A 27,440-nucleotide genomic window follows, 5' to 3' on the forward strand; every position below is an offset into this window, starting at 1 on the left:
AACCCTATTTTCTATCCAAGTCCCACCCCCAGGCCATACATGAGTGGTCTATTCATAAAGTTTAGTGTCATGGAATAGTCTGCAGTATATTTAGATGGCAAAACCTGCAAATAACTCCTTGACATTTGAACAGCAGCCAAGAGATCCGATTACCTCTACCTGGCACTGATGTGACCGACTACTACCAGAATAGTCTGGTGTCCACAATTCAAGGAGGTTGAAAAACTGGAGGGGGTTCAGAGAAGAGCCATGAGAATGGGAAAAGATTGGAAAATATTCTGGCTATTGATGGGGATCCTGGAGTCTGTGGGGCAGAATCTTCTCTTTAAGGGATGATTTGATCACAATCTCTCAGTACCTACATGAGAAACAAAAGACTTGAGATGGGGCTCTTCAATCTAGCAAACAAAAGAATAGCAAGATTCCAGTCCCTGGAAATTGAGGTTAGACACATTCAGACTGGAAATGAGGCACAAATGTTTACAGAGAGGGTAATTAACCATTGAAACAACTTACCCAAGGCTGTGGTGGATTCTCCACTGCTGGCCCCTTTAAGACTAAATATTTTTTTCTAAAACACATTAATTCAGGGAAATCCTATGCTCTGTTATATGGTCATAGTGGTCCCTTCTGGCTTTATAATCTATGAATTCCAGGAGACAATGCACAGAATTAGCTCCTCACTAACCTTTGACTCCAGGAGCCTGGTTGTGACAAAAGAATATCTTGGTGACACAAACCCTTAACGGAAGTTTATTTGGCCCCGTTTTAAAATGAAACACTGTCTAACTGTTTCTGGATGCTGACCTATAGGTTTGATTGTTGAAACAGGTTAGCCAGCAACAGTCTTAAAATAAACCCCGAGGAGAAAATACCAAGCAGTATAAATGGCAGAGTTTAGACTAGCCTTCTTTTGTTTGAATTATAGTAGTGTGCAGCAAGTTCATACTGGTAATACGTCTATAGGAAGTTATACACACTGCCAGGGTTTGTCTTCTGTTCAGATACAGAACAGCCTGAGAAGAATATCTGTCCTTACCGGAAAGGAGAAGCCATTGTGTAGTTTTTATTTATAAAAATACCCAAACTTTAAAACAAAATCGATGAAATCAGCACCTAGATCGAACGGATGGGTTCAAATGATGGACAGAAAGAACGGATTCCAATGGTGCCATCTTTAGTGAGATCTCTGAATTCATTCCAGCTGGCACTGATAAAAATCAAAGTGGTTGCTATGGGTCCTTAGAGCCCAGCTGTGAGGAACTCCAGGCATTTGACAGATCTCAGCCTCTCTTCCACCTGCCTAGTCGCTGCTGTTCCCTTAAGGAGTTCCTTCCTAGAGCACAGCAGTGTTGGGCCAGGCAGCTGCCTTGAGTTTTTAACAGGGGGCCACCAGCCTCCGTTTCCGGATACACTCCCAGATCCAGTCAGGAGAGACGCGTTTGGCTCCAGGGTTCTCATCAACATCCCCTATTACGTGTGTTGCTGAGGCAGTGTCGAACTCTTGCACAAGGTCTCCATCATACGCCACAAAGTACCGGCGGATTTTGCTGAAGTGCTCCACGGAGGGCGGTAGGTACAGCTTCACCCCTGTAAATATGTCCAGCAGCGTCTGCGAATTGTGGGGAAATAGAAAAAGATGGTGAGGCGAAATAAGAGTGGGAAAGAGACTAGAGTGGCCTGGGTGCTTTACTAGAATAAGCGCTCTTCAGGCATGGACTCACTACGTACAGCTCTCGGTGGTCTTTGGGTGCTACTGCAACACAAATAAGGATGCAGCTTATTTAATAAAAGCTTTGGGAACAAAGACTCTCTTTTCTCAATGCTGAAAATGTTCAGTGTTGTTTCAAATGGGACCTCCAATTCAGAGGGGCTCACCCAGCAGGTGGTGAACAGGGAGCACGCTGAGGCAGCAAGATGCCCCCCAAACCCAGATGAGTAGGAAGTACAGGGCCTTACCTACTATGCTGCCGCTGTGCAGTGTGAAAGCTGCAGCAGGACAAGACAAGTGACAACTCTCCTGAGACACGTAGTGGTGGATCTGCAGGTGGTGCTGTAGGTAGAGGTTTATAGGGCCAACCCCTTATCCCTTCTCTGCAGCAATGCCTGCTAAGAACCCAGCAGGACACCACAAGCTGACACTGTCAAACTGAACAAACGCCCTCCAGCGCCCCAATCTCAGTTCTTTGAAAGTATTCAGCAGGTTCCAAGCATGACCCCCTCGAGTACAGAGTCCTGTGAGCTCAGAAGAGGGGGCTGCAAACCAAGAGGCTCTTGTTCTAATCCCAGTTCAGAGACTGTCTTACCATTGTAAATCCCTCACTCTTTGGGTTTAGTTAATCCATCTGCACTGGGATCTCTCACACCCAGACACACTCCTGTGAAAGTTGGATCCTGCAACTGAACTGTGAGTCCATAGCTAAGTGCCTTAGCAAGAGCTAAAGGGCCACTGTATTAGCCCCAAGCGTTACCTCTAGCTGGCTGCTCTCAGGGGCCAGTGACCAAAACAAGCGACAAGCGACCTCCAGCCTGCTGCCGAGATGCCCAGTGCCTTTGGCAGTCGGTGTATTTCAGTTTGTCTAGTGCAGCACGGTAGCCTGAGAGTTAGCACTTGCTATTCACATCAGGAGTTGTCCAGCCGACCCAAACCCAGGGACTCTTTTCCCTGTACCTGATCCCCCCCCAGCTCGTACAGAGCCACGCAGGGCCTTTGCCATTTCTCTCCAGGCAAAGGCCACCAAGCTCAAACCTTCCTCAGAGAGCTCGGCAGGGCCAGCACAGCCTGCTACAGGCGCCAGTGCACTTGCTCGTTGAAGGGTTTACTGCCGATTGGCACAGCAAAGCCCAATTTTTCCAGCCCCTGTTCCTCATCTACTGTGTCACGGGACAGCTCCTTGTCCTCACCTGCGCGTTCCTGATCAGCTCTGCCAGCCTGTCCAGGCATCTCTAGGGTGGCTATGCTTTCTTCCGCACCATGCTCTCCGCATGGAACGCCTCCCCAAACTGATCCATGACGTGATCACTCTCCTTCTGCAGACCCACCTGGCAGTCACCCAACTAATGGGTGGGGCTGAAGATCAGTCGATTGATTTAAAACCCCCAAACTCTACAAGCCTTTCGGGTGCCTGGGCCACGTAGCCACGTGACTTTATCCTCCCAATGATGAGTCACTTACGTAAGTTGCACAGGTACACTAGTTAATGCAGACACTGGAATGGCTCAGACTTCATCCTGTAGGACATAACGTGATCCCCAGCTGGGATCAGGACAGACACTTCCTCCCCTCTGCACCCCGACCGCTTCCACACACAGCACTGCACCAACGCCCGGGTGCAGTAAGAGCCGTGCCTTCTGTCACAACATCTAGTCCAGCCCGCTGCGGCAGTCAGGACGATGGGCCCCGAGCGGCTCTGGCATGACAAGCCCCGTTATCTCAGCCACTCTGTACTCCGTGTGAAAGGAGGGGAGGAGACCGGCTCAGTCGGAGGGGCTTGCTGCTACCGTTTCTGCTTTTACATTTCACTGAACTCCGGTTCTCAGACTGGCTTACAACCAATCCAGTGGGCAACTACTGAGTCATCCCTGCTTTGCCCAGGATGGAGGGCAGAGGCGGACTGAGAATGCACACGGTGTAACGAACATCTGGAAGAGAGCCAGGCTCCTGAATGAGCCAACGTGCCTGCTCACCGCATCTACCAGACGCCTCAGTCATTTCCTGCAAACCCAGCTGCAGTGCAACACTATCAGCGGGCTCTTTCGCAACAGAAAAATCCAGTCAGTTTATTTCAGTCTTTAATGACTAGCTAACGGGCTGCTCTACGAGAGTGGCTGGAAAAGGCTCTAGCTCTTCTACATGCTGATCTGCTAGCACCTTCCTGGGTGCCCAGCTCGCCTGCTGGTTCTCTCTCTACGTCTGCTCTGCAACAATAAACAACAGCCCCCCTGAGCGGCAGGTCTGCTTGCACAGAGTCTCCTTCTTAGCCGAGACGTGGCTCTGCATGTGCTTGGGGGTACGAGGCCCCAGCCCCCCTGAGTAACTCACAGCACGTTCCAATTCACCCTTCCTCATGGCTCCTTTCCCCCCCACCCCCCTCTCTCTTACTGGCTTCTCCAAAAGACTGAATGTACCTCCTCCTAGCCTGAATGGCCTATTGGCTTGGCCCAGAGATTGGATACGGTTCTGGCAGATCTTCCTCCACTGGGTGCAGTGGCCAAGAGCAGATTGAAGCAGGAAGGCTTAAAGCACCCACCTCCACATGCCAGGCCTCACGTACTGCAGCCTGGCAACCCTTGTTTTCCAGAGAGCTGGCTGCAGCCATGCCGGGGAATATGTCCCAAAGCAACGGACTCCACTCTGCTGCTCCCCGGGGCCCACTGTACTGCGCGGACAGCGAGCAGATCCCGCAATTCTGAGTTAGAGGAAGCGCCTCCCTTCCCTCCCAATCGCTGGATCAACTTCACAGGAGGCAGCTCCGGCGCCTAATCTCCAGGGTGGGGGTCTGGGTCTCCCCAGCTCCTTGGCTGGATGCAAGGTGGAAAAGCTGGAAGTGAACCGATGAGGGCGCCCCCACTTAGCAGTGGCATGCTCCAGGCCAACCCTTAGTCCTTCTCCCCAGGGCATGGCTGGCTATTGCTTGCTGCTGGTCACCGGAGAATACTACTGCTACCCAAGGTTCAGGGGAAGGTTACATCAGGCCCATAGACTCCAGTATGGCAGACACCGTAGCAGCCTAGCTGCCCCCTGCACAGCACATGGCCTCTGCTTCAGCTTTGTTCTGGAACACTCATGCGCCTTAATTTTCCCCGCCTCTTAACTGCCCTGCAGCTCCCCCACTGGTCTGAAGCCATCCCCACCCAGCCGTCCGTACCTTCTTTCTGTTGTCATCCAGCTCGGCTGCTTTCCGTTTCTCCCCTCGCTTGTCCTCCACCTTCTTCTGGGGGGATCGACCAACTGCTTTGCTGCCTGTCAACAGGAATGGCCTGGATTAGTGCACTTTGCAGAGACGGGGGTGTTTTAAAGCAGGTTTGGATGCACAGATGGAGAGAGGAGAATAAGTTCCCTGCTCTAATCACTGTATCGGAGTGTTTTTATTAATTTACCAGGTTGTCTCAATACTGGGTTGTAGCACCACATTAGCCTGGCTTCCACCTCTCAGTCCCAGGGAGCCTCAGAACCACAATTCACTTGACGTTGTGAATTGCAACGCCAAAACCACAGGCGCTCACACCTTCGCACCGTGCGACTGACACTAACGTTAGGTACATGGTGCTGCAAGACATACACCAGTGTTAGCTGAAGGCAAACGGAAGCCCAGCCACCAAACCCCAATCCCCAGAGGCCCTTACACTCTGTGGAGGGCACTCTCTTACCTTCTTGCTTCTTGGCTTTTGCAGGTGACTTGCTTGGGGGTGTCTTAGCAATTTTGTGGGGTGTGGAAGACCTAGAATTTCCCTCATTCTCGCCACTGCTGCTGGCTGTGGACCCTTCCTCCTCTGCTACAACGATATTGAAATCGGACTTCTCCTTGGAGAGCTGGTACAGATCCTGTCCCGCAAGGAAACAGATACTGCCTGTTAGCCACAGTGAAGTTCCCTGACATCACATGTGAAATGCCCAGAGACGCAAGCGATAAACCAGGCACCCCCTAGGGATCCTCTCTCCAGCACCTGCCCTCTGAAGCCCTTTCCTCACGCTCTCCACATCCTCCACCCTCTCCTGAATTCCTAGCAGCTGCTCCAGGCAAGACACTAGGAGAACATAAAGGGTCATGATTAAACACCAAATGACAATGGTGAGGCCGAGAACAGCTGCCTGGTGAAGGAAACCAAGAACCCATTTCAATCAGTCAAGGATGGGACAGGTAAAAGGACGCGGTCATGTTGTGCCCAGCGATTGTGCTTCAGGCTCTTGGCAGATTGCCATTCTGACCTTGCTGTCACACTATGATCACCCCTCCCTTACAGTCAATTCCCAGATGTCTCTCCATCCTTTATTGGACATTGGTAGAATGTGGTAAGACTGGCAGAACTCAGGGGGTGGAGGTTACCCCTTTCCAGAAAAAAGTCTTCCTCCATCATCCTGGCTGTTACAAGAGCTAATGCAATGTGTTGCCAAATATTTCCCAACGGTGCACAAATGCTCTAGTAACTCGTATCCGAAAGCCTCAGGAAAGCCTATTGCTGTCCAGTATCATTATTAATCACATTTATTATGCTAGTGCCTAAGAACCAACCAAGAACTGGGCCCCACGGTGCTAGGTGCTGTACAAACAGAAGCACATAATCCCTGCCCCAAAGAGTTTACAATCTAAATAACCAAACTGATCTCAGAAGCAGAGCAAAAATGCAGCCTATCACCACAAACACCAATTCCAGCAAATGTCTTTGTACACAAGATGCAATCAGAATTTGCCTGTAACTTTATGAAGGGGTTTCCCTTCGGATTTATGTCCTTACTGTGCTACACCAGTGAATATATTACAAGTCTCACCTTGAGCTGAGGGAGGTTGGTGGCAGTCTTCCAGTCTTTGTCATCTCGGATCCGGGTGCAGCGAGGGAAGCGGATGGAGATCCCATCTGCAGTGTGGGCTTCTGCTTTAGAGAACTCAGCACCTGTGATCTCCCACACTGGGGCTTTCTAGACCGAGAATATTGGAGATTCATCAGCAAGAAAGCCCAACATTATTTTCCTTTGTAATCCTCTCTCTTCTACTAACTGAATGCATGTCTGAGCCCTCCCCCCATCTCTTTCACTGCAACAGATCATGCCAAACTGAGCTAAATACACACAAATTAATCCTTTGAGTGTTGCCATTAGATCGTCTAACAAACACCTACAGGGAGCCATAAATAGTAACTCTGTTGTGTTTTCAATTAATTATATGACCAGAAGTATCACAGATTGTGTGCACATGTGTGTCAACTTTGAGATAATAAATATAACAGATATGCATGGCACTGAAGACATCTGCAAAATTATGGAGTGACAGTAGATATTTAAGGTTGCAATTCAATTTTCACGAGCCCTTTAACTTAGTAAAGTTCCTTTCTGCCTGACATTTCACGTGAGGTCCCTCGCCAGGATGGATTTGTTGGGAAAAGTGAGTTTGCTGGGATCAGGTGTTTGGGAGAAACAGGATTTTTCCAGAAGTAAATGAGTCCTCTAAAGCAGTGGTTTTCAAGCTTTTTTTCTGGTGACCCAGTTGAAGAAAGTTGTTGATGCCTGCGACCCAACGGAGCTGGGGATGAGGGGCTTGGGGTGTGGGAGGGGCTCAGGGCTGGGGCAGAGGGTTGGGGGTGTGGGCTGCGGGGTGGGGCTGGGAATGAGGGGTTCAGGGTATGGGAGGGGGCTCTGGGCTGGGGCAGGGGTTTGGGGTGTAGGAGGGGGTCAGGGCTCTGGGCTGGGGGTGCAGGCTCTGGGCTGGGGATCAGGGGTTTGGGGTGCAGGAGAGGGCTCTGGGTTTGGGGGGGGGGGTGTCTCAGGACTGGGGCAGGGTAGTGGGACGTGGCCTTACCTCAGGCGGCTCCCATTCCGCACTGCAGACTGCTGCGCCCTGGAAGTGGCCAGCTGCAGGTCCGGCACGGAGGCGTGCAAGCGGCCCCGCGGGGCTCTTGCCTGCAGGCACCGCCCCCCGGCCAATGGGAGTGCGGAGCTGGTGCTCAGGGCGGGGGCAGCGCGCAGAGTCCTATGGCCCCCCTGCCTAGGAGCTGGACCTGCTGCTGGCCGCTTCCGGGGCACAGTGTGGTGTGAGAACAGGTAGGGACTAGCCTGCCTTAGCTAGTCCTGTCGGCGGGACTAGCTAACGGCCCGGTTGGCGGTGCTGACTAGAGCTGCCCCGACCCAGTGCATGACATTCCGCGACCCAGTACTGGGTTGCGACCTGCAGTTTGGAAACCACTGCTCTAAAGATTTCTGTCAATTTCTCTCTTAGCAACTTGGGCTGGAAACCTCAATTTTAAAAAAATTTAAATCTTAGATGAGGTTTGATGCACCGGCATATTTTTCCCCAAGAAAGTCTGCAAATGCGACATTGAGAACCTGTGCTTCCTCTCAGAGCCCCACCGCAGAAACTACTCTGTACATAGAAAAAGAGATTAGTGCATTGCCTCACGCCAACCCTGGAAAGCGTGATCTGTCCGTGGAAGCACTTGCCTTTGGGTCTGGAACAATGAAGTCTGGATAATAGATCTTGTTAATTTTCAGCCAACTTGGAATTTTACTGGGATCCTAGAAGGCCAAGAGGATAGGATTAAGCAGAGGAAGGGTGATTATTACAACAATATGCCTGATAAAACACGAACCTGCTCCAACAGCAAATACGTGTTGAAGGGGATGTTAGCCCTTACCCTGGTTCTTGGCCCGCAGACAGAAAGCAGAAGACCAGAAGTCCGAAGTGGCATATCCATAGCTCTGCACGCCAGCAGAGCCTTTTTCCCCCAGGGTCCCCCTTTTCCCCTTCCTTAGGGGGCATAATTATACCTGTAGTGCATGCCCTTGGTCCCACCCCTTACTATTTATAGTCGTGTTCCATTTTGGAGGGTCTTGGGGCTTCAGCACCACCTCTTTTGTACCCCATGAGATGGGTAAGGAGTGAGGTTGTGCTTCGGTCAGAGAGACAGGCATTTCTTTGGCCTTTTAGTGTTTCTTATACCTTTCCCCCAACCCTCCTTGCTCCTCCCGCCTAGTTGCTTGACCTTATCTCAGGAGAGGAGTTTGAGGCAGGACTGTCCTTCAAGTGTGTGTTCGTATATTACACTCCCATTCTGCCCAGCAACGCTTTAGCTCTCTCTCTTATCCCCCCCCCCAATCTGCTTGTGGGCAGATGTAACAGTGTCTTTGTTCACACATATTAGTAAGAATATAAAAATATCAAAAATCAAATGGGTACACAAGACCCAAAATTCTATCTCAGGCAAATATACAGGCCTGAATACGACATCATCATGATTAACACTAACACCTGGTAGATTAGCAACAGCTCACTGCATCTCCGCACAAGGGATCTCTACCATTAAGAGGCCAAGATACTCCCTCAGGCCCCAGGAAAGCAGGTACTGGGAGGCAGTGTATCCCTTAGATCTGCAGCAACCCCTTTGCTGATTTGGGAGACTTGGCTTCCATCTATATGTTCATCCCATGTGAAAATTAAGCGTTTCCCCAAATGGTTTAACGCGTTATAAACAGATTTTAGTCTACACAGATGTGCCAGGCAAAATTAATTCTCAACCTTCCAAAATGCCAGGGAAATGCTCCAAGCCCAATATTTGCCAACTTGGTATTTAAAATTCTGCCCCTAGATGACACTTAAAGTGGCCTGAGATATTGGACTTAGGCAGGGGTGGGCAAACTACGGCCCCTCAGGGCTTTGGATCTGGCCCGTGGCGCTGCCGTCATCACGTCCCTGCGGCCCCCGGGTGGTGGGGGAGGGTGGAGTAGAGGGCTCCATGCATTGCCCTTGCCTCCAGGCACCGCCCCCTGCAGCTCCCATTGGGCAGGAATAGGGAACCGCAGCCAATGGGAGCTTCGGGGGAGGTACCTGGAGGTGCAGCAAGGGCAGCACGCAGAGCCCTCCGCCCCCCCAGCCAGGGACCGCAGTGCTTCCGGGAGCAGCGCAGGGTCGGGGTGAGGGTCAGGCCCCAGTGCGCGCTGCTGTCACCCTGGAGCCTGAAACCCTCCTGTACCCCACCCCCCAACTCCCTGCCCTGAGCCCCCTCGTACACCTCGCACCCCTCCTGCACCCCACCCCCCTGCCCTGAGCCCCCTCCTGCACCCCTGCCCTGAGCCCCTCCTGCACTCTGCACTCCGACCCCCTTCCCTGAGCCCCTCATATACTCCGCACCCCTCCTCTGCCCCAATCCATTGCTCTGAGCCCCTTCCTGCACACTGCATTCCCTCCCACACTCTGCACTCCCTCCCGCACCCCAACTCCCTGCCCCGGCCCTGCATACAATTTCCCCACCCAGATGTTGCCCTCGGCCCAAAAAGTTTGCCCACCCTAGATTTAGGTGTCAAAGGCACTTGCATTTGAATGTTGTGGCCTCAGCGTTTGTGAAGCAACGCTCCCATCTAGTGGCTAGTGAGGATAAGCACAGCAAACCACACAAACTGCCATTTGCTGCTTCTCATCGGAATGTCTAGTAGCCTGAATGGGAACTGAATGGCCAGTAGCCTCACACACTGAGCTTGGATCCAAATACAAGATGTGCATGCCAGAGCCCCCCTCACCTTGCTGATCTTCACCATGTCCAGCTCCGTCTGCAGGCGAGCCAGGGTGGCATCATCGTGCCCACCAGCACACTTTGTCACCGTGCACCATTTCTGGCTCTTGGGGTCATAGCAGCCCATGAGGAAAATGGACATCATCCCACCTGGAACAGGGAGCAGGGGGGTTCAGCATCGCAGTGCCAGGGGGAGCCCACCACTTCACAGCACACAAAGAGCCATCAAGATTCCCGGTCTCTGATCCTTGGGACTTCAGGCTTGTGACCGGGATTCCAGCCAGGCAAACCCCCACCCACAAAGCTTAACAATGAACATCTGTACATTGGGCCACAGTGCACCAGCTGCCAACTCATGCGGCTGTGCACACTCTAGACCACAATGGAGCTGGGCTGCTAGCTGTATCATGGGTTACAGCGCGCACACACACAGGTAAGAGCACAGTTGCCTGGAAACCAATGAACCAGAGATTTTTCTCCCACCTGAAGCATAGGCAAGTTATCAACTCACGTTAGTTCAAGGAGACATACCTTTACTGCCTTGTCCATAGAAAGCTCCCAGAACCACCAGGTCTGCCGTGTCAGCCATGGCACCTTCATTCAGATAGTCCTTTTTCACTTTTAGCCAGTGACGTTTACCGGGCTCATACGTACTCTGCAAATAAGCAAGAACGCTGAATCAGAAAGGAACCCATTCAGATTTCTGTAGGGAACCATTTCAAAAAGTGGCCCAAAACTTCTATCTGTACTTGAGCCGTGTTTCCACGACCAGTCCGTGGACTGGGCTGGTCCCTGAGATCTCCCTGACAATTTAGAAATGCAGCAAGTCAGTCCCTGGTATCAAAAAGGTTGAGAAACACTGTACTAGAGTACTTCAATACTCCAGTTCAGAAGGAAAGGTTTAGACTAAGGCTTCCCTTGTTCATGAAAACAGCACCTACCAAAATCCAGCATGACATGACACTTCAAAAACAGGCTAATACTAAACAAGTGCCACATACTGTTTTCATCCATTGGTCTCAAATCACTTTCAAAGGGGGTTAAAGTATCATTATCCACATTTTACAAAGGGAGAAACTGAGGCATGGGGAAATGTTGTGACATGTCTATCGTCACACAGAGCCATGACTAGAAGCCATGTTTCCTGACTCCCAGTTCAGTGCCCTAGCTACTGGACTACACTGCTACAGGCACAAGAGCACAATACAGCCCTGCTTCAAACGCATTTAGATAACCAGGAGACCAGATGGCAGGAAAACAATACGCGAGGAGGGAAGGAAGTGAGAACAACACTGGTTTAGGTAAGAAGCAGTGAGTAATCTGGAGCTCAAATGAAATCAACTGTAAGGCATTCTCGGCATAGTTCAAAGGCTTTTATCTACTTAAGAGCAGAGTTCAAGGTAAGATTAGATGAAAACAATTTAACATTACACATAGCGCAATCTTCTCCTGAGAAATTGTTACTCCAAGATTCCAGAGAAAGTCTAAGCAAGGAAAGATCATGACCATAAGCAGACTTGCCTTTATATCTTTCAGCACCAGTCCTTCCAGCCCCTCCCGGATGACTCGATTGATCATATCTGCCAGATCTGAAGCTTTCTGGAAGGAAAAGGAAACTGTTGTGATAAGATTACCCTACCAGATAGAGGTGTGTTCATGGACATTCCCGTGCCTACCGTTACAGCTCTCAGGCAGGAGCAGAAATGCATACAGAAAATGAAGTGACTGCAAGGGAAATGAACAAGAAGCTGGTTTCAGCAGGTGATCTTCAGAGAGGCAAGCCCCATTACCTGCTTTTCTCTATTGTCAGTCTGTGCATGTAATGACTACTGCCACTAATATCTCCAAACACAAAGAACTGTCATTGACCTTACAGTAAATGTGGTTATTCTAGATGTGTCATCCAAATGGATTCCAATTCTGGGGCACATGACTCCACACATGTAAGAGCAGATTCTTTTGGCTGGCAGTGTCTTTTGGGGCTGTGCTTAAGTCTTTGACATCCTCGTGCTCCTCACCTACAGGCAGAAGACGGTGGAGCAGACCCAACTGTCCCTCAGTTCCTTCACCATACAGCATCCAGATGATATAAGACTCTGTTGTAGTGGAAGAGGAGGAGGGCTGGTCATGGAATCCAGGTGGACTACACACTCACCAAGGTAAGTAACCGTTCTTCAAGTGATTGTCCACATAGATTCCACTCCTGGTGACTAGACAGCAGTAATCTCATTCAGGAGGTTGATCTTAGGAGTCCTATTTAAAGGACGGCAGGACAACTCAACCAAAGCAGGCATCAGATCTTGATGCCTCAGCTAAGGTATAGTGCTGCATGAAAGCATGGACTAACGTCCACCTGTTGAGACATCTCAAATCTAGAATCAGGTGCTAGCTTCCCTTGTTATCTAATCCTCAAAAAGATCAGTAAAACCTCTTCCCTCTGAGTTCCAAATGCACCTCCTCCCACTGCTCCAAGGTTTAGAAGGAAAATCCACTTGTTTTAACAGTAGCGACAGGGAATGAGGTGGGAAGGAAGCAACTGAAATTGGATGGAATATCCCTTGTTATAATTTCTAAGAAACATTAATCTGAGTCCAGGCCTCCCCAAAATAAAAAAAGGTGTTGTCAAAGAGGGGGCGGGGGGCAAAGGGGCATAAATCTTTGGATGGTTCTAATTGGCTCTCAATGATGGTGACAAACTTGCTGTGAGGTAGACACAAGGTGTGCAGTAGGGGAGAAAGAGGCAGAGGGCCTCTTGTGCTGGAACCCCTGTTTCTCCCTCAGTGGCTCCAATGTCCTTTGTGCATTGTAGTTATAAGCAGAAAGTCACTGTTTCCTCCTAGGAGCTGGTGTGCAAACTCCCAATGAGTGGAGAGTGGCTCTTGAATCTTTCAAAGCATGCAGGGATTCATCAGTAAATGCATTGGACAGATCACAACCTTCAGCTGGAAGGTGCCCAATAGTCATTTGGACCCCTCTCTTTCAGTATTTCCAAAGATTAGAGCCCCGCTCATGTTGCTGGAAGGGGACACTGACCGAGCTGCTGTATCTGAAGCATCTACTGCAGCCAGTAGTGATGTTTGGGCTACTAACTATCCCTCACAATGGATTTCAGCTGCTCCCTATGTTCTTGCAGGAGCTTCTCTAACTATACTATTAACTAGTCTACGAAAAATTGCACGGCGCATAGAGTAAGCAGACAGACACTACAAAGGTTCCATATTGCTGCCACAGATAGTAAGAAATGATGAGCCCACTCCACCCTTTATGCCCTCAAGCAGGAGAGCAGGTGCAGCCCCAAACACCGAAGGCCAAAAGAATCTGAGCACACCAGAAGCAGAATCCAGGAGGACAATCACTTGGATAACAATCACCACAATTGTACCACTAAGTATACTGCTGCTCCATTAATCATGGGGCTGCAAAGTGCCCAGTTCATAGGCCAGAGAGATTACCATTTAAGATGCCTTTTTACTAGTTGAAACTGAACTCACTGTGACATGCTTCATCTCGGAGAAAAGTATCCGGTTGGGGATTTCCACCATGTTATCATGGAGAAACTTTCGACGCTCACGCAGGGGCCTAAGAAACACAGTACAGACACATCAACCAATGAGAAGCAAAAGATCCCCATCAACACAAAGTACTAGTCACGTGAACATTTAAACAGCACTTAGCAAATGCCTTCCTACATTTATTTCCACACAGAGAAGTGGAAAGTTCTGTTTTTAACAACAACTTTCACTTACAGCACTGATAACGCAAGGATCTCAAAGTGCTTTGCCAATACTGAGCAAGCCTCACAACCCCTCTGTGAATTAGATGGTCTTCATTACAGATCATATATTACGTATACATTATACAAATGAACTGTGGCACACAGGAGTGACCTGCCAAAGCTCACAACAGGAGTAGTTAGTGGCAGAGTTCTGAACACAACCAAGGAGTCCTGGTGTCTACTCTTTTGCTCTTAAATGTTGACCACATTATAAGCAACACTAAAAATGTAGGGTGTTTTATTTCCTTCCCAAAATTCTGGCTGGAAATCTGTGTCCTATATGCCATTTGCCAGTATGCCAGCCAGAATTTTGAGGAGGAAAACGTGCAGAGCTATCGTCAGACTAGGGTTGATATTTTCAAAAGTGCCTCACTTAAAAGCCCAAATTCCATTTTCAAAAGGGACTTGGGTACTTAAGAGCCTAAATCCCACTGTCTTTCAGTGTGACTTAGGCTCCCAAATGCTTAAGTCAATTTTGAAAATGGAACTTAGGTGCTTTAGAAAATGTTGCCCTACACCTATTTCTCCATCCTGAACATCAATGAAGCGGTCTGCCCAACACACCTGTCCATCAGGCTGGTGTCATTGAAATAGATGCAGTCAAACACGAACAAGCAGACATTGGCATCCTGGAAAGCAGCTTTCTGCAAAACAATTAAGATCAAAGAAATCAATCTGTTTTTACCATCAAAAGCTATTATGCAAGCAGGAATACAGGAGAAATGTGACTATATGCAAAGTGCTCTCAAGCATACAAAACACTAAACAGAAAAATATTTTCCCCTCTTTAATCTTTCATGCTAAAATTGTATTTTGCAACAGCCATAAACATTCTTACAAAGCCTGATTTAAATTTACAGTGTCTCTTTACATACAAAATAGGAAAATAAAATATGTTAATTTCCAAGTGACCTGGTAATAAAAGCTACATGATATTAATGGCTTAAAGCAACCCAAGTAAAAGGAGTTACTGCTATGAGGAAAACACAAACAAACCTTCCATTGATTTCAGATAACCGGCTCCTTAGAAATCAATAAAACAGTTCCAATTTAATTCTCAGTTTATGGCCCTGATCCTCACCTCAGTTTAACATAGGTCTGAGCTTTAAAATCATACTGATATAGACCTAAAGCTCAGGTCAGTATCATTTTGTCCTTTTCCATCTGCTAAAGAATGTTGCAAGCAATCCTGAATATTCAATGGCAGAGAAGCCTGTAAGTGACTGATTTTTCCCTGCAATCTTTTTTTTAAAATATCCATCCTGGGCGGAAGTTTCCCAAACATCTGGACCACCATTTGATCAGACGATCTTCGGATAATCTAGTGCACTGTGCCTCAGCAGTACCTTCTAATTGACACTATCACATCCTTGGGCCAGGGACCAGATCTTCCTCTAGCGTTCTATTCAGCACTGGGTATGTGAATGGCCCTAAGTGATAATGAACTGCATAAAATTTTTTGACAAGTTGACAGACTAATCGCATCTAAACAACCAGCTTTAACCTTCAGACTGCGGCAGCAACACATGGCAAGTGCCCACTTTGGTACCTTATGCACTCCAAGGGTCCCGAAGGGTAGCGGTTTGCCGGCTTTGTTGTCAATCAGAAGAACTTCCGCATCCAGGATCATACTATGTCCACCAGGGAAAGCCTGAGGGATGAAGTCCTTAAAATGGGCTACCTGAAAAAGCACATAGCAATGACTTACTTTCTTTACACTCTCTAAGTCTGCCTAGGGGTCTGTCCCGTTCTATTAGCAAAGATGGGGGCCCCCCACCCTTCATGCAGTCCTGGGAGGAAAGCAAACACAGCAATACACACAATGTTTTCCACTCAGAACGCAATGTACTTGGCTGGATAGCGTCTCACTATCCCAAGCAGCAAGCAATTGTACACTGGAGAGATAATTGAATCAGAGCTATAAGCACATGGGAACATACCGGCAGTAACCTGCAGGGGGAGCAATTTCCCCCTTTCAACTTTGTGTAGCAGATAAGGCTGTAGTATTAAACACACTGCAACCATCCATAACACAATGCCATTCAACCCATGCCTTAAGGCAGCCAAAGCATCCCCGGCAATGAGAGGTGTAGGAAAGAGACTGGGGTAGGTACAAAGGAGCGGCAGAATCACAATCCCTCAGACTTTCCCAGGCCGGGAGAGGGAGTTATGGAGAAACATGGAAAGGAGAGGTAGGAGGGAGGAAGCAGGTTTGTATATAGGACACGAATTCTAGAAGATGGAGAGTGAGTTCAGACTTAGGCTTTCAGAACAAGGTACAAGTCTGAGCCTTGGCATGTGCCTCACAGTACGAACCAGTTCTCTCGCACGCCACAAATACTCCTCCTAATGTAAATCTTACCAAATGGGACAAGCGTCCAGCATCATTCACCAGCTTTCACACACTGTCTTTGAATCAAAGCAACCATTGAACGTGTGGTGTCAAAATGACTCTCAGTTCCCAGCAGTATCTGGGCATTTCCCACCAATTACAGGATTAGAAAACACCCTTTATAGTGAGACTCAAAGAGCTCAATCTATTTATCATGACAAGGGTTAAGGGCTGACTTGATTACAGTCTACAAGTATCTACATAGGGAACAAACATTTAATAACATGCTCTTCAATCTAGCAGAGAAAGATACAACATGATCCACTGGCTGGAAGTTGAAGCTAGACAAATTCAGACTGGAAATACGGCATGAATTTAGAATGAGGAGAGTAATTAATCACTGGAACAATTTACTGAGGATAATGGTGGATTCTCCATCAGACAATTTTTCAATCTACATGGAATATTTTTCTGAAAGATCTGCTGTAGGAATTATTTTAGGGAAGTTCTCTGGCCTGTGCTGTACGGGAGAACAGACTAGATGATCACAACGGTCCCTTCTGGCCTGGACCAAGATCTCACACATCCACACTGCACTATGCAGACCTTTTGACTCGGGTGTGCAGCTTCAGCTGTATTCACACTGCAAAATGACAGGGCTTGCGCCCAAGGACTCAGGCTGTGACCCAACCCCCTAGAAGGGTCCTACGGACCCAGGTCCTGAGTGCTTGCTGACCCAAGTTTGGGTGTGGAAGAAAGCAGGGCTTCGGCTCAAACCTGAGTCAGAGACCAGGCTTACTGTGCAGTATAGACATGCTCCAAGAGCTTAACAATGAATTCTGCCCACAGTGCTGAATGCAGTTTTCAAAATTCATAGAACATTTGATATGGTGCACAATGGTCTGCAACAGACACTGGGCTTCTTGGCTCCAGGAACTGCTGGGGAATTCACGGTTTATCACATGAGCCGGGAGAGGAGAAAAGCAAACCGAAGGCAAGTTACAAAAGGGAGCTTAGGACTCTGCTTACTTTGTGAGGGAGGACAGGTTTGAGGCTTCGGCTGAAGTAGCTGAAGTGATCTCCATTCTTGTGGACCTGAACTCGCTCCCCATCGTATTTGATCTCTGCATACATCCCATTGGGGCACTTCTTCATGGCGTAGTCGATTGACTTGCAGGCTTCAGCCTTACAGAAGACAGGAAAGAAGAATCCCATGAAAACTTCACTTGTGAAGGTAGTGACTGGAATTACTTTTAACTAGTTTCTTGGAATGACAGATTTCCTGCTGACAAGTTCCCCGTTAAACAGATCGTGTTATCAGGGAATATCTCCTGACCTTCAGACCAAGTTCTCTTTTTCTTAATTTAACTCAGTCAATCTTATTTAGAGCTCCATCTCGCTCCACGTAAACTTCACCTCTTCCAAATATTTAGAGGCTGTAAGTACCTTCTTCCCCTCTAGGGACCACTTAGCCAAGATTTTTTTAGCCAAGAAATATTTAGTTTCTTTTGTTCCAACTAAAGAAACAAACTAACTATCTGAAGCATTGTGCCCCAAAAGAGCAGACATGATTTTCTACAAAACTTTCCAAAGAAAAGCCAGAAGAAATTGAAGAAACGTGAGTTCCAGAGAGAGATTTTTGCTTATTTCACATCACTACAATAACACTTATACAACACACTTCGTGCAGGCCTCTCCATGGAAGAGCAGTTTAAAGCCAGGTACTAGATCTGTGCCTCGCACCCCATCTTACATAACCATTTATGCGTCTATTGATCCTTAAAGGTCAGGATCTCAGGACAGTTTGCATGAGGATCCTCATCTCTCCCTCCTATGCAAAGTAATGAGGAAATCCACGTTACCAGCATGGGCTGAACAGGGGTCATCAGTGAGGCCTGGACGCTGAGGGTTCGCTTCAGACCTGGCAACTTCTCAGCCTCCTGCTGGTTCCTCAGCACTCGCTCCACCACATTCTGGAGATTGCGGGAGGCTTTGAATGCCTCATAGGCATTAGGATCTAAAGCATCCAACCTTTAAACAATTAAGGGGGAAAAAGAAAGTCACTCTCTCAAGCCCAGCCTCTCCGCAGACAGTTAAGGAGACTGCTGCTGGCTTCCGTTTTTTACGTCTCATACAGTAAATGTGGAACTCACACATGCTTTGCACCAGCATTCATTTTCAGATCGTGCTTTATTAGCCGGATGATGCATTTCAGGTCATTCCCCGTGCACCTAAAATGAAAAGAGGATTCAATCAGAAGATGTTCATCTGAACTACTCCTTCCCTTGATAATAGGGAAAGGGATCTGCTCCAGACCTCAGCACCACGGGATAAACAATGCAGCAGAATGAGAGTATGACTACACAAACGCAGAAGTTAAAGATGAGGACCCTCTTCAAATTTGAGTCCCACAAAGTTTTTAGCTTGTATAGTGTCATTACAATAGCAGTTACATAACACAACGTGGGCCTCTCTGCAGAAGAGCAGTTTAAAACCATGCCACCAGCCCCGCAGTCACTGCAACATATTTTCTAGAGCTCTGAATGACTGAGGAAATGGAGCTCCCATCAGTTTCCTTGGAAAGCGAGGTGTATAATTGATCTCACTGTTACATGTGTGTTATGCAAATCACGAGGCAGATGGCATAGCTGCATTTCAGCAATACGATCACTGTCCATGTTGGAGGTATGCCCACTGTCTGCTGAAATTAGAGCAGATACAAGCCACACACTCAGCAGGGCACAGTACTGAAATCAGGGTGTCTGGTATTGATTGAAACACTCACTCAGCTCCCAACAATCTATGCAAATAATCAAACGAAATGCATTAAGGGGATGGCTCAGCCAGTGATCTAAACTTTAGGATAAGGCTCCAAAACTCTCCAGAAGCATAGGTTCAAATCCCAGCAGGGTCAAAACCTTTCATCCTTCAGCAGGAAACTGAGTTCCATGCAATTTACTGCACGTGGTGGTGAGTGGGCTTTTAGAAGAGACCGTGTGTGAAATGTCTAGATATTAAAGATGCCACAGGATTTAACACCGGGATTTGCCCTTTTCTCACTGTTGTACAACGGGTTATTTAGCAAATACAGTCATCTCTGGGAGGAGGGCTATCCAGTGCTGTTCTATGCATACAGTTTGTGAAGCAGTTTGCAATGATGCTACGTAAGAGGTCAGAGGATAGACTTCTTTGTATCAACCTTTAGACCAGCATTTCTCAAACTGGGGTCTGCGAGCGTATTCCAGGGGGTCCGCCAGCCCCTCCCTCAACTCCTCTCCATCCTTCCCAGTGCCTCCTGCGTGCTGGGGAACAGCCGTTCAGCGGCGTGCAGGAGGCACTGGGAGGGAGGGGGAAGAGGCGAACAGCATGGCTGGTGGACCCCCTAGAGTACCTACCCTCAGTTCCCCGGCGTGCAGGAGGTGCTGGGATGGAGGGGGAGGAGTGGGGATGGGGCATGCTCGGAGGAGGGGGTGGAAAGAGGCAGGGAAGAGGAGGGGCAGGGATGGGGCCTTGAGGGAAGGGGTGGAGTGGGGTCGGGGCCTGGGGCTGAGTGGGGAGCTTGAGGGTCCACGAAATTTTTTTTAATCAAAATGGGTCTCTTCAGGTTGCTAAAAAGTTTGAGAACCGCTGTTCTAGATGTTGAGCATTAGTGTCATCTCAGTGGGATCTTGGCCCTGGGACCCAAGAAGAGCTGAAAATTTGACTGACTTCCTATAACTCTACTCGTAGCTCAGTTAAAGGATGATTCTCTCAAGTCAATATTTTCCAGTAAGGGACAAGAGAGACCAACCCCAATACAAATTAAAGGAGAGTTACCAAAAAGACTGAGAACATGCAGAATCTGGGAAAATGGAAAAACCCAACAAGGTCTCACTGCAAACTCCAAGGAATTCATCCTTTTGGCAATAACTAGCAATAGAATAAGAGCATATTTGCAAAAACCAAGAAACAAGTATGTGACACACAGCCATTAGGAGAAGCAAACAGGAAGCTGGCTGCAGTGGAGCTCTTATCACACATCAGTTGAGAAAAAACCGATGGTGGTAACAGTTCAGTCTCACTGACAAAGCGGTTAAACACTGACTTCTGCACTATGCAGCATTCCTATCCACATCAGTTGAATCATGCACTAAGTATAGATGGAATGAAGTATTAAATACTTGACTTTAGACAGATGAATGACACCAAGTCTGTGTGGCATGGTAAATATCAGCGTCCAGATTTTTAAAAGTGATTTTGGGTGTCCAACGTGAGATGCTTTCACGGATCTGATTTTCAGAAAGTCCTGGGCACTGCAAATCAGGCCCCTTTAAGGTATCTCAAAAGTTAAGCACTCAAAAAATGGAGGCACTAAAAATAATTTGCTACACTGGAACATCTTGGCCCAAGTGTTTATCATTATTCAGGTCCAGAAGGATCAATTTAAAAGCCTTACTATGGTCAAAGAACAAAAATGTATGAGATGTTACACTCTTACAGGCCCAAAAACAGATGGCTTGAAGGACTTCACAGTGTCCTTCAAATTTAACCCCTACAGTAATTCTATTTCTTCATATACAGAAGTTGTAGAAAGATCGTTAACAACTTCATTTTGAAATGTAACAAATTAATGTAAATTAAAAATACGGTAACTGGTCCATAGCCAGAAACCTGTATGGTGATCGAGCAAGACACATGCCCAGGTTCTTTAGGGTTTCTTCCCTCACAGTGGCTGAGAACTGCAGCTTTACGTTCCGATTAGATCAGAAGTTTCTCTGTTGACCTTCTGCTCAGTGCTGGTGCTAGATACTGACTTGATAGCCAAGACTGAAATTCTTTACCCGCACCATGAGCAAAAGCAACATGCTCTCCACGCTGATCAGTACTCAAATGAGATTCAACTCTGCCACTGAAGGACCCTTTATAGATGCGAGGAGCAAGTTCAGTCTGTATGGCCTTTTCATCAGTAACCATTGTGGTTATCGTTTTTAATGTGCACACTTATCCACTAGGAACTGCACTGAGACCAACACATTGCACACAGACTGTCAAAAAGCCAGAGTGCAAAGACTACAAATGTGAGCTGGATTCAAACCAGCTATCTAAATACAAGAGACCGATCCTTATCCCCTTAAAAAATAACCAGAACCACGCACTGGTTTGTGTTTATGGCCTCAGAGTCAGATTTACCAGTGTCTCACCCTACCTGCTAGCGATATCCTGCAGCACACTTTGCTGGTCGTCCTCCTTGGAAAGCTTTGAAAGTTGAGTGAGGAACTCATCCACTTCCTGGATGGTAAGGAGACTTTTGGCAGCCGGAGGGCAGGACTTGCTCTCTTCAAAAAAGATGCGCACAGTTTCGGAAACATCTCCCTGTCTCCAAAACAAACAAAACCAGGGTGTTTATCAAACCTTTGGCAGGAGACTAAGGCAAAAGGGATGGAGATGAAGTATGAGTCAATTAGATCTTTAGTAGGAGGGGAAAAAGGGAGTCTGATGCCAGACCTCTATGAATGGGTCACAAGCAAAGAGCAAGGAAGGGCAACACTGACGCAGCACTGGGATTGTCTTCCTAGCCATTTATTTTTTAAGTGGTATATGCAAGACACAGACATTAGATTTTCCACCACTGCAACATTTGGGGCCTTTAATTTCCTCACCATGAATCCAATCTTGTAGAGTTTATGTGCCGTGAATTCTTGCTGAGTTCACTGGAAGCTAGTACCCTCTAAGCCTACAGAAGTGGACCCATCATGATAGTTTGGATTATAATTTTGCTTTTATTTTAAAGTAAGTCCTTGCAAAACAATCAGTTAAATGGGACAAAAATAAGAACCCCTGGGGTAGCTGCAGCAAACATTTCAGTGTGTCAAGTGTGACCAGTGTATTGTTCATAACTTTTACATTAGCATAGCTTTAGTCCTGGATGCTAGGGGTTAACTGATGCGCATCATAACGCTAGCCTGCATTCTGTTGGAATACCATTATACAAGAGGTCCAGTTTGTGCGAAGCTTCATGATGAAAGAGAACCACCAACTCCAGCTCTGAAATCTTATAATCCTTTCAAGGGAAGGAAAATGTGCACGGTTTCAGTATCAAGGGGCTGAACAGCGAGAGATGAAACGAACATGCGGTCTCCATCTCTTTACTGACCTGCTCCAGGTCTCGGACCATCTCATCCTGGCTGCAGTTGAAAATCCTGCTGAACAGTTTGACAATCTGCTTGTCGTTCACGTTGTAAACACTTTTAATAACACCTGGTAATAGCAGCTTAATAGTCAGGTAGAGGTCACCATGGAAGCCATCTGGAAAAGGGCGTGTGCATCATTAGAAACTGTCAGACATTGGTCTCAGCGACAGACTCTAGATTCATGTACGCAGGGGCCCAGCAGGTAAGTACAGCAACACAACCACGGCCCACTATGCGTTGCCCTATGGGGTACTACTCTACATTCAAGGGCACCTCCCACTTGGTCCCCCATAGCTAATTCTGATACTGCAAATTTAGCACCAGCTACAAAAATTTCTCCTGATCCCACCACGGGACCCAGTCTTATTGAATTTATCTAGAAGACAGACGAGAGCAAGGCAGTCCATACTGTAGGCACTGCCCACATCACAACAGAGACAAAAGTGATGCAGCGCACACCTCTGTGAATCATATCTTACTCATGGACTTGACTGTCCTTTGTCCCCATCCCTGACATAAAGCTGGGTGGCCTTTGCCGTTCAGTATTTTCAGATGCCCTCCCAACACCAAAAAATGCCAAGCAGGAATCACACACACCTCCCGCAGTTCCTTTTTGCAAGAAGTCCTGAATGATCTGCGTTTTCACGTTATAGCTGGGCTTCTCGGCAACCATGGCGCACAACTTTCTGAACTCCCGCAGCAAGCAATCCTTGTGCTTTGGGTCACACTTCTTTGCAGAGAGGCTAGACTTGTGGGGAGAGCTTTCAGGGGCTTCATCAGAATTGCCCGGTTTAACTGTACAAAAGGAGACACAGCATGTATTTAACTTTTGATAAATAGGGTTGGGATGATAGGGTACAAACTTTGAAGATGAGGGTCACTACTGTCCAGGCAAATGAAAAGCAAGAACAATCCCAACAAGCTGGCAAAGCTTCAGACGTGAGTAGTGAAGTGCACAGCAATGAGATTTGTAAAATCATGATTAAAAATCTGAATGTGCATTTTTAACAAAAAATTCAACTACTTTAGTATGTACTTTGCACTCCGAGCACATGAGAATTTTCTGGAATTTATGAAATAAAGTTAAAATCTCAATGAGAAAGGATCTGTCAGCATGATAATTTTATTTTATTCTCACTGTATAGGCAATTCTCCACTCCAGCATCAGGTTTTCCCAATATTCTCACAGCAAAAGGCAACCTTCAGTGGAAGGAAAAGGCTTGACAAAGCTGCAGGCTCCCTTATGATCCCTCCCTAACCATTTTTCATTTCTTCCCACTCAACTTCCAGAGGCAGATGCCAAGATGGAGCCCATCCCACGAGCCACAAACCGGATTCGGCCTCCTGAAGTACACTACAACCAGTTCATCCAAATAAAACAAATTCCAAGTCCCCTGATTTAACTAATTTGAAATTTGTTTTACTATGCAACAGGTGAACTTGAGGGGACACAATCCAATTTCCAGTTGCCTATGGATAAACTAGGTTCTACTGTAATAATGTAATTACTCTGTGTACCCAGTGAGCATCTGTTTGTCTTGATGTTAGAGACAAGAGGATCAATACCCTAGCAATAACGTAATTAACTAAACCCAGGCCTCTTTACTGCTCACAAGGTGATCATTCCCCTCTATTCGACATTGGTGAGGCCTCATCTGGAGTACCGTGTCCAGTTTTGGGCCCCACACTACAAGAAGGATGTGGAAAAATTGGAAAGTCCAGCGGAGGGCAACAAAAATGATTAGGGGGCTGGAACACATGACTTATGAGGAGAGGCTGAGGAAACTGGGATTGTTTAGTCTGCAGAAGAGAAGAGTGAGGGGGGATTTGATAGCTACTTTCAACTACCTGAAGGGGCAGTTCCAAAGACGATGGAGCTTGGCTGTTCTCAGTGGTGGCAGATAACAGAACAAGGAGTAATGGTCTCAAGTTGCAGTGAGGGAGGTCTAGGTTGGATATTAGGAAACACTATTTCACTAGGAGGGTGGTGAAGCACTGGAACGTGTTACCTAGGGAGGTGGTGGAATCTCCATCCTTAGAGGTTTTTAAGGTCAGGCTTGACAAAGCCCTGGCTGGGATGATTTAGTTGAGGATTGGTCCTGCTTTGAGCAGGGAGTTGGACTAGATCCGGAGGTCCCTTCCAACCCTGATATTCTATGATTCTAAGGTTCAGGAACTAATCAGCAAATACGCAACTTATTACAGAAGCTTTCAGTTACAGGATACTACTCCACTTGGGAGGGATGAAGAGTGCACAGCTTCTGGACAGTTATATTCTGAAAACCATGAGAAATTTATTTCTACACTTGCCAACTTTGTGGTTTCCCTTCCCTCACCCAAAAGAAAGATGGACGCTCAATTTCTTAGAGCTAAACTGGACAAAACTAGAAAACAGCATAAGAGAATCCTATATGGGCAAGAAAGACTGGGTGAAATAATGGAGTCTTTCCATCTCTAGCTTCTGTTATACAATTCTGAGCACGATGAAATAACCTACAAAACTAGAGTTTGTCCAATACAATAAAACATGCTTACTGAATTTTCATTTAGAAATGAAGTTTTTTCCAGTGGTACCAAGGCAAAGAAGGCCTGTGCTCACATTTCTGCAATTTTGAGGGAAAGTGATTTTACTTTAACAAGTGTCACTAAATATTAAAAAAAAATCCCAGATTGTGCTACCTGGTTTATTTCAGCCTCTCTTTCCATAGAAAAAGGAGCAGTTTCCAAATCCCAAAGGCTCTTCAAAGAACCAGCCAGGTAGCCAGCGTAAGTCACAAAATAAAAATGCTCTCCACTTCAGTTCTAGGTTTCAAAATAACATCCTTGTTGATGCATACAACTGAGTCCAGATCCTGCTCCCCCTAATGTCAATCAGAGCTTTTCCACTGACAGGTGCAGGTCCTTCTGATTACAGATAACTGGAGTCAACATTTGATCTAGACCAGTGGTTTCAACCTGTGGTCCACGAGCTCCTGGGGGTCTGCAGACTGTGTCTAAGATTTCCAAAGGGGGTTGCATTTTTTAGGGGCTTACAAATGAAAGATTGGAAGCCACTGATCTAGACTTATAAATACAGTTCTCCAGTCTCCTTACTCTTTCTGGGCAGAAGATTTGGTAGGTTTAATCCCTTTTGTACACATCAAAAGGGGGAGGGATAGCTCAGTGGTTTGAGCATTGGCCTGCTAAACCCAGGGTTGTGAGTTCAATCCTTGAGGGGGCCACTTAGGGATCTGGGGCAAAATCGGTACTTGGTCCTGCTAGTGAAGGCAGGTGGCTGGACTCGATGACCTATCAAGGTCCCTTTCAGTTCTAGGAGATGGGATATCTCCAATAATTTATCACCAAAATAATGCAAACATCAGTTCTTTTATGACTGACAGCTTAGAAAACACTTAACTTTGTCTACACAAAGTAAATAAAATATAAAGTTTTGTTACCACTAAATCATTTCTTATTCACTAGATATAAACTCCTGAGGTTTGACTCAAATTGAAACTCCACTGCTAATGCTGCTATAAGAAGAATGAAGGTTCCCCCAGCATCAGCATAATTCCCACCTGTGAAGCCAGAGAATTTCTTTGGTGATGGATTGGGGGTAGCTAGTAGCTCCTTCTTGGGACTGGTTATCTGTCCACTGGCGGAGATCTTCGCCTGGATTGTCGCCTTTTTCTTAGGTGTGGTCGCAGCCTTGGAATTGGCCTCTGTAGAACATAGTAAGAGGTAAAGCATCGGGGTCAACGCAACCCGTAATCCCCAACAACGAAACCAGGTAAGTAATTTACAATACTTTGCAATGAGCAACTTCTGTCAGAACTTACAAACAATTAACCCGCATAACACATGGAAGGAGGGGATAGGTAAACATTTTACAAATAAGAAAACAGAGCGGTTAAGTGATATGCCAAAGCTCACAGCAAGACAGAGCTAGCGGGGAATGGTAGCCAAGATTTGAGGCTCCCAGTGTCTTGCTCTCCCCGTTAGACAACAGTGCTTCCCTCTTCCACTCTTTTAGTGCTTGAATTCTGAGAATCTCTCTTCACTGCAGAGTTGACTCAGGCACACTTGTTTAGATGTTGCCTCTAACCCCTCCGATCCACACATAAAAAGCACTCTCACATGAGTTTAGGGATGCTTTAAACTTGGGTTAACTGGCCCATCTGGGGAGATAGGCTAGAGTCTGGGTGCCACTTTCACTCAGGCTGGTAATCCTCCCATTTTTCAGTGACGATGCAGGCTAAGCTACCTGGGGCAGGAACCTTCTTTTTGTTCTATGTTTGGACAGTGCCTAACACAACGGGGGCCTGGTCCATGAACATGGCACCACAGTAATACAAATAATAATAACTAGCTCAAGTGCTGATAGTCCTCCAATGACTTCCCACAGTTCCCCTCAACTGCCCCCAAGGACAGACAAGTTTTCTCAACTCACTGGGAAATCAGAGCACCTCAGCTCCCTGCAGTTCAAAGAACCGTGGGATATGTTCCTAGAAGTTCTAGTGATACACAAGTGAAGGTGCAGCACCAGTGAGGACACAATAACTCAGGTATACTTTGTGGTATGGCTGCTCACACTCAAACTAGGCTAACCCAGGCAATCAGCCAAGTTAACTGTGCCATGAAGACATACCCTGAGTATCATGGAGCAATGAAGAAGGATCCACTCCAAAGCCTTAGCTGCCACAACCTCTTTGGAAAAAAAGTAAGTTTTGATTCTTAGATGGTTTCTAAGGTAGCCAGGGTCTGTAACAACTGCAGAAGCAATGCACTTTGCCCCAGTGGAATGATACAAGACTCCTCCTCTTTCAACAGTGACCACTGTCAACTGATTAAACAGCTAAATTAGATGACTGACTCCAAAAGGTGAAAAGCTTTTCAAGGAAAGAGCTTAAAGATGAGAAATTTGTGAAGCGAAGTCCTCAATTCAGATTGGGAACAGGAAAAAAAA

At 47.0% G+C, this 27,440-nt stretch overlaps 1 protein-coding gene and 1 long non-coding RNA gene across 2 annotated transcripts; one reads left to right on the forward strand and one right to left on the reverse strand.

The window, feature by feature from the left end:
* Nucleotides 1-730: 730 nt before the first annotated feature.
* Nucleotides 731-26,196, reverse strand: LIG3 (DNA ligase 3; the record flags this gene model as incomplete). The annotated part of the gene is given in 18 exon segments (XM_034752860.1): nucleotides 731-1,612; nucleotides 4,869-4,963; nucleotides 5,371-5,545; nucleotides 6,491-6,637; nucleotides 8,153-8,227; nucleotides 10,226-10,368; nucleotides 10,750-10,873; nucleotides 11,740-11,817; nucleotides 13,710-13,797; nucleotides 14,558-14,637; nucleotides 15,543-15,674; nucleotides 17,355-17,510; nucleotides 18,188-18,356; nucleotides 18,479-18,556; nucleotides 21,511-21,677; nucleotides 22,459-22,610; nucleotides 23,093-23,290; nucleotides 26,053-26,196. Coding segments are annotated over 18 exon segments (2,435 nt in total), but the record flags the coding sequence as incomplete, so codon positions are not given.
* LOC117867656 lies at nucleotides 11,659-24,166 on the forward strand. The gene is made up of 3 exons (XR_004643461.1): nucleotides 11,659-11,979; nucleotides 12,243-12,377; nucleotides 23,786-24,166. It is a non-coding gene; the product is annotated as an uncharacterized LOC117867656 (long non-coding RNA).
* Nucleotides 26,197-27,440: the final 1,244 nt, after the last annotated feature.

Source organism: Trachemys scripta, chromosome 18, assembly GCF_013100865.1.
Source record: "Trachemys scripta elegans isolate TJP31775 chromosome 18, CAS_Tse_1.0, whole genome shotgun sequence".
In the NCBI taxonomy this organism is placed as follows: domain Eukaryota; kingdom Metazoa; phylum Chordata; order Testudines; family Emydidae; genus Trachemys; species Trachemys scripta.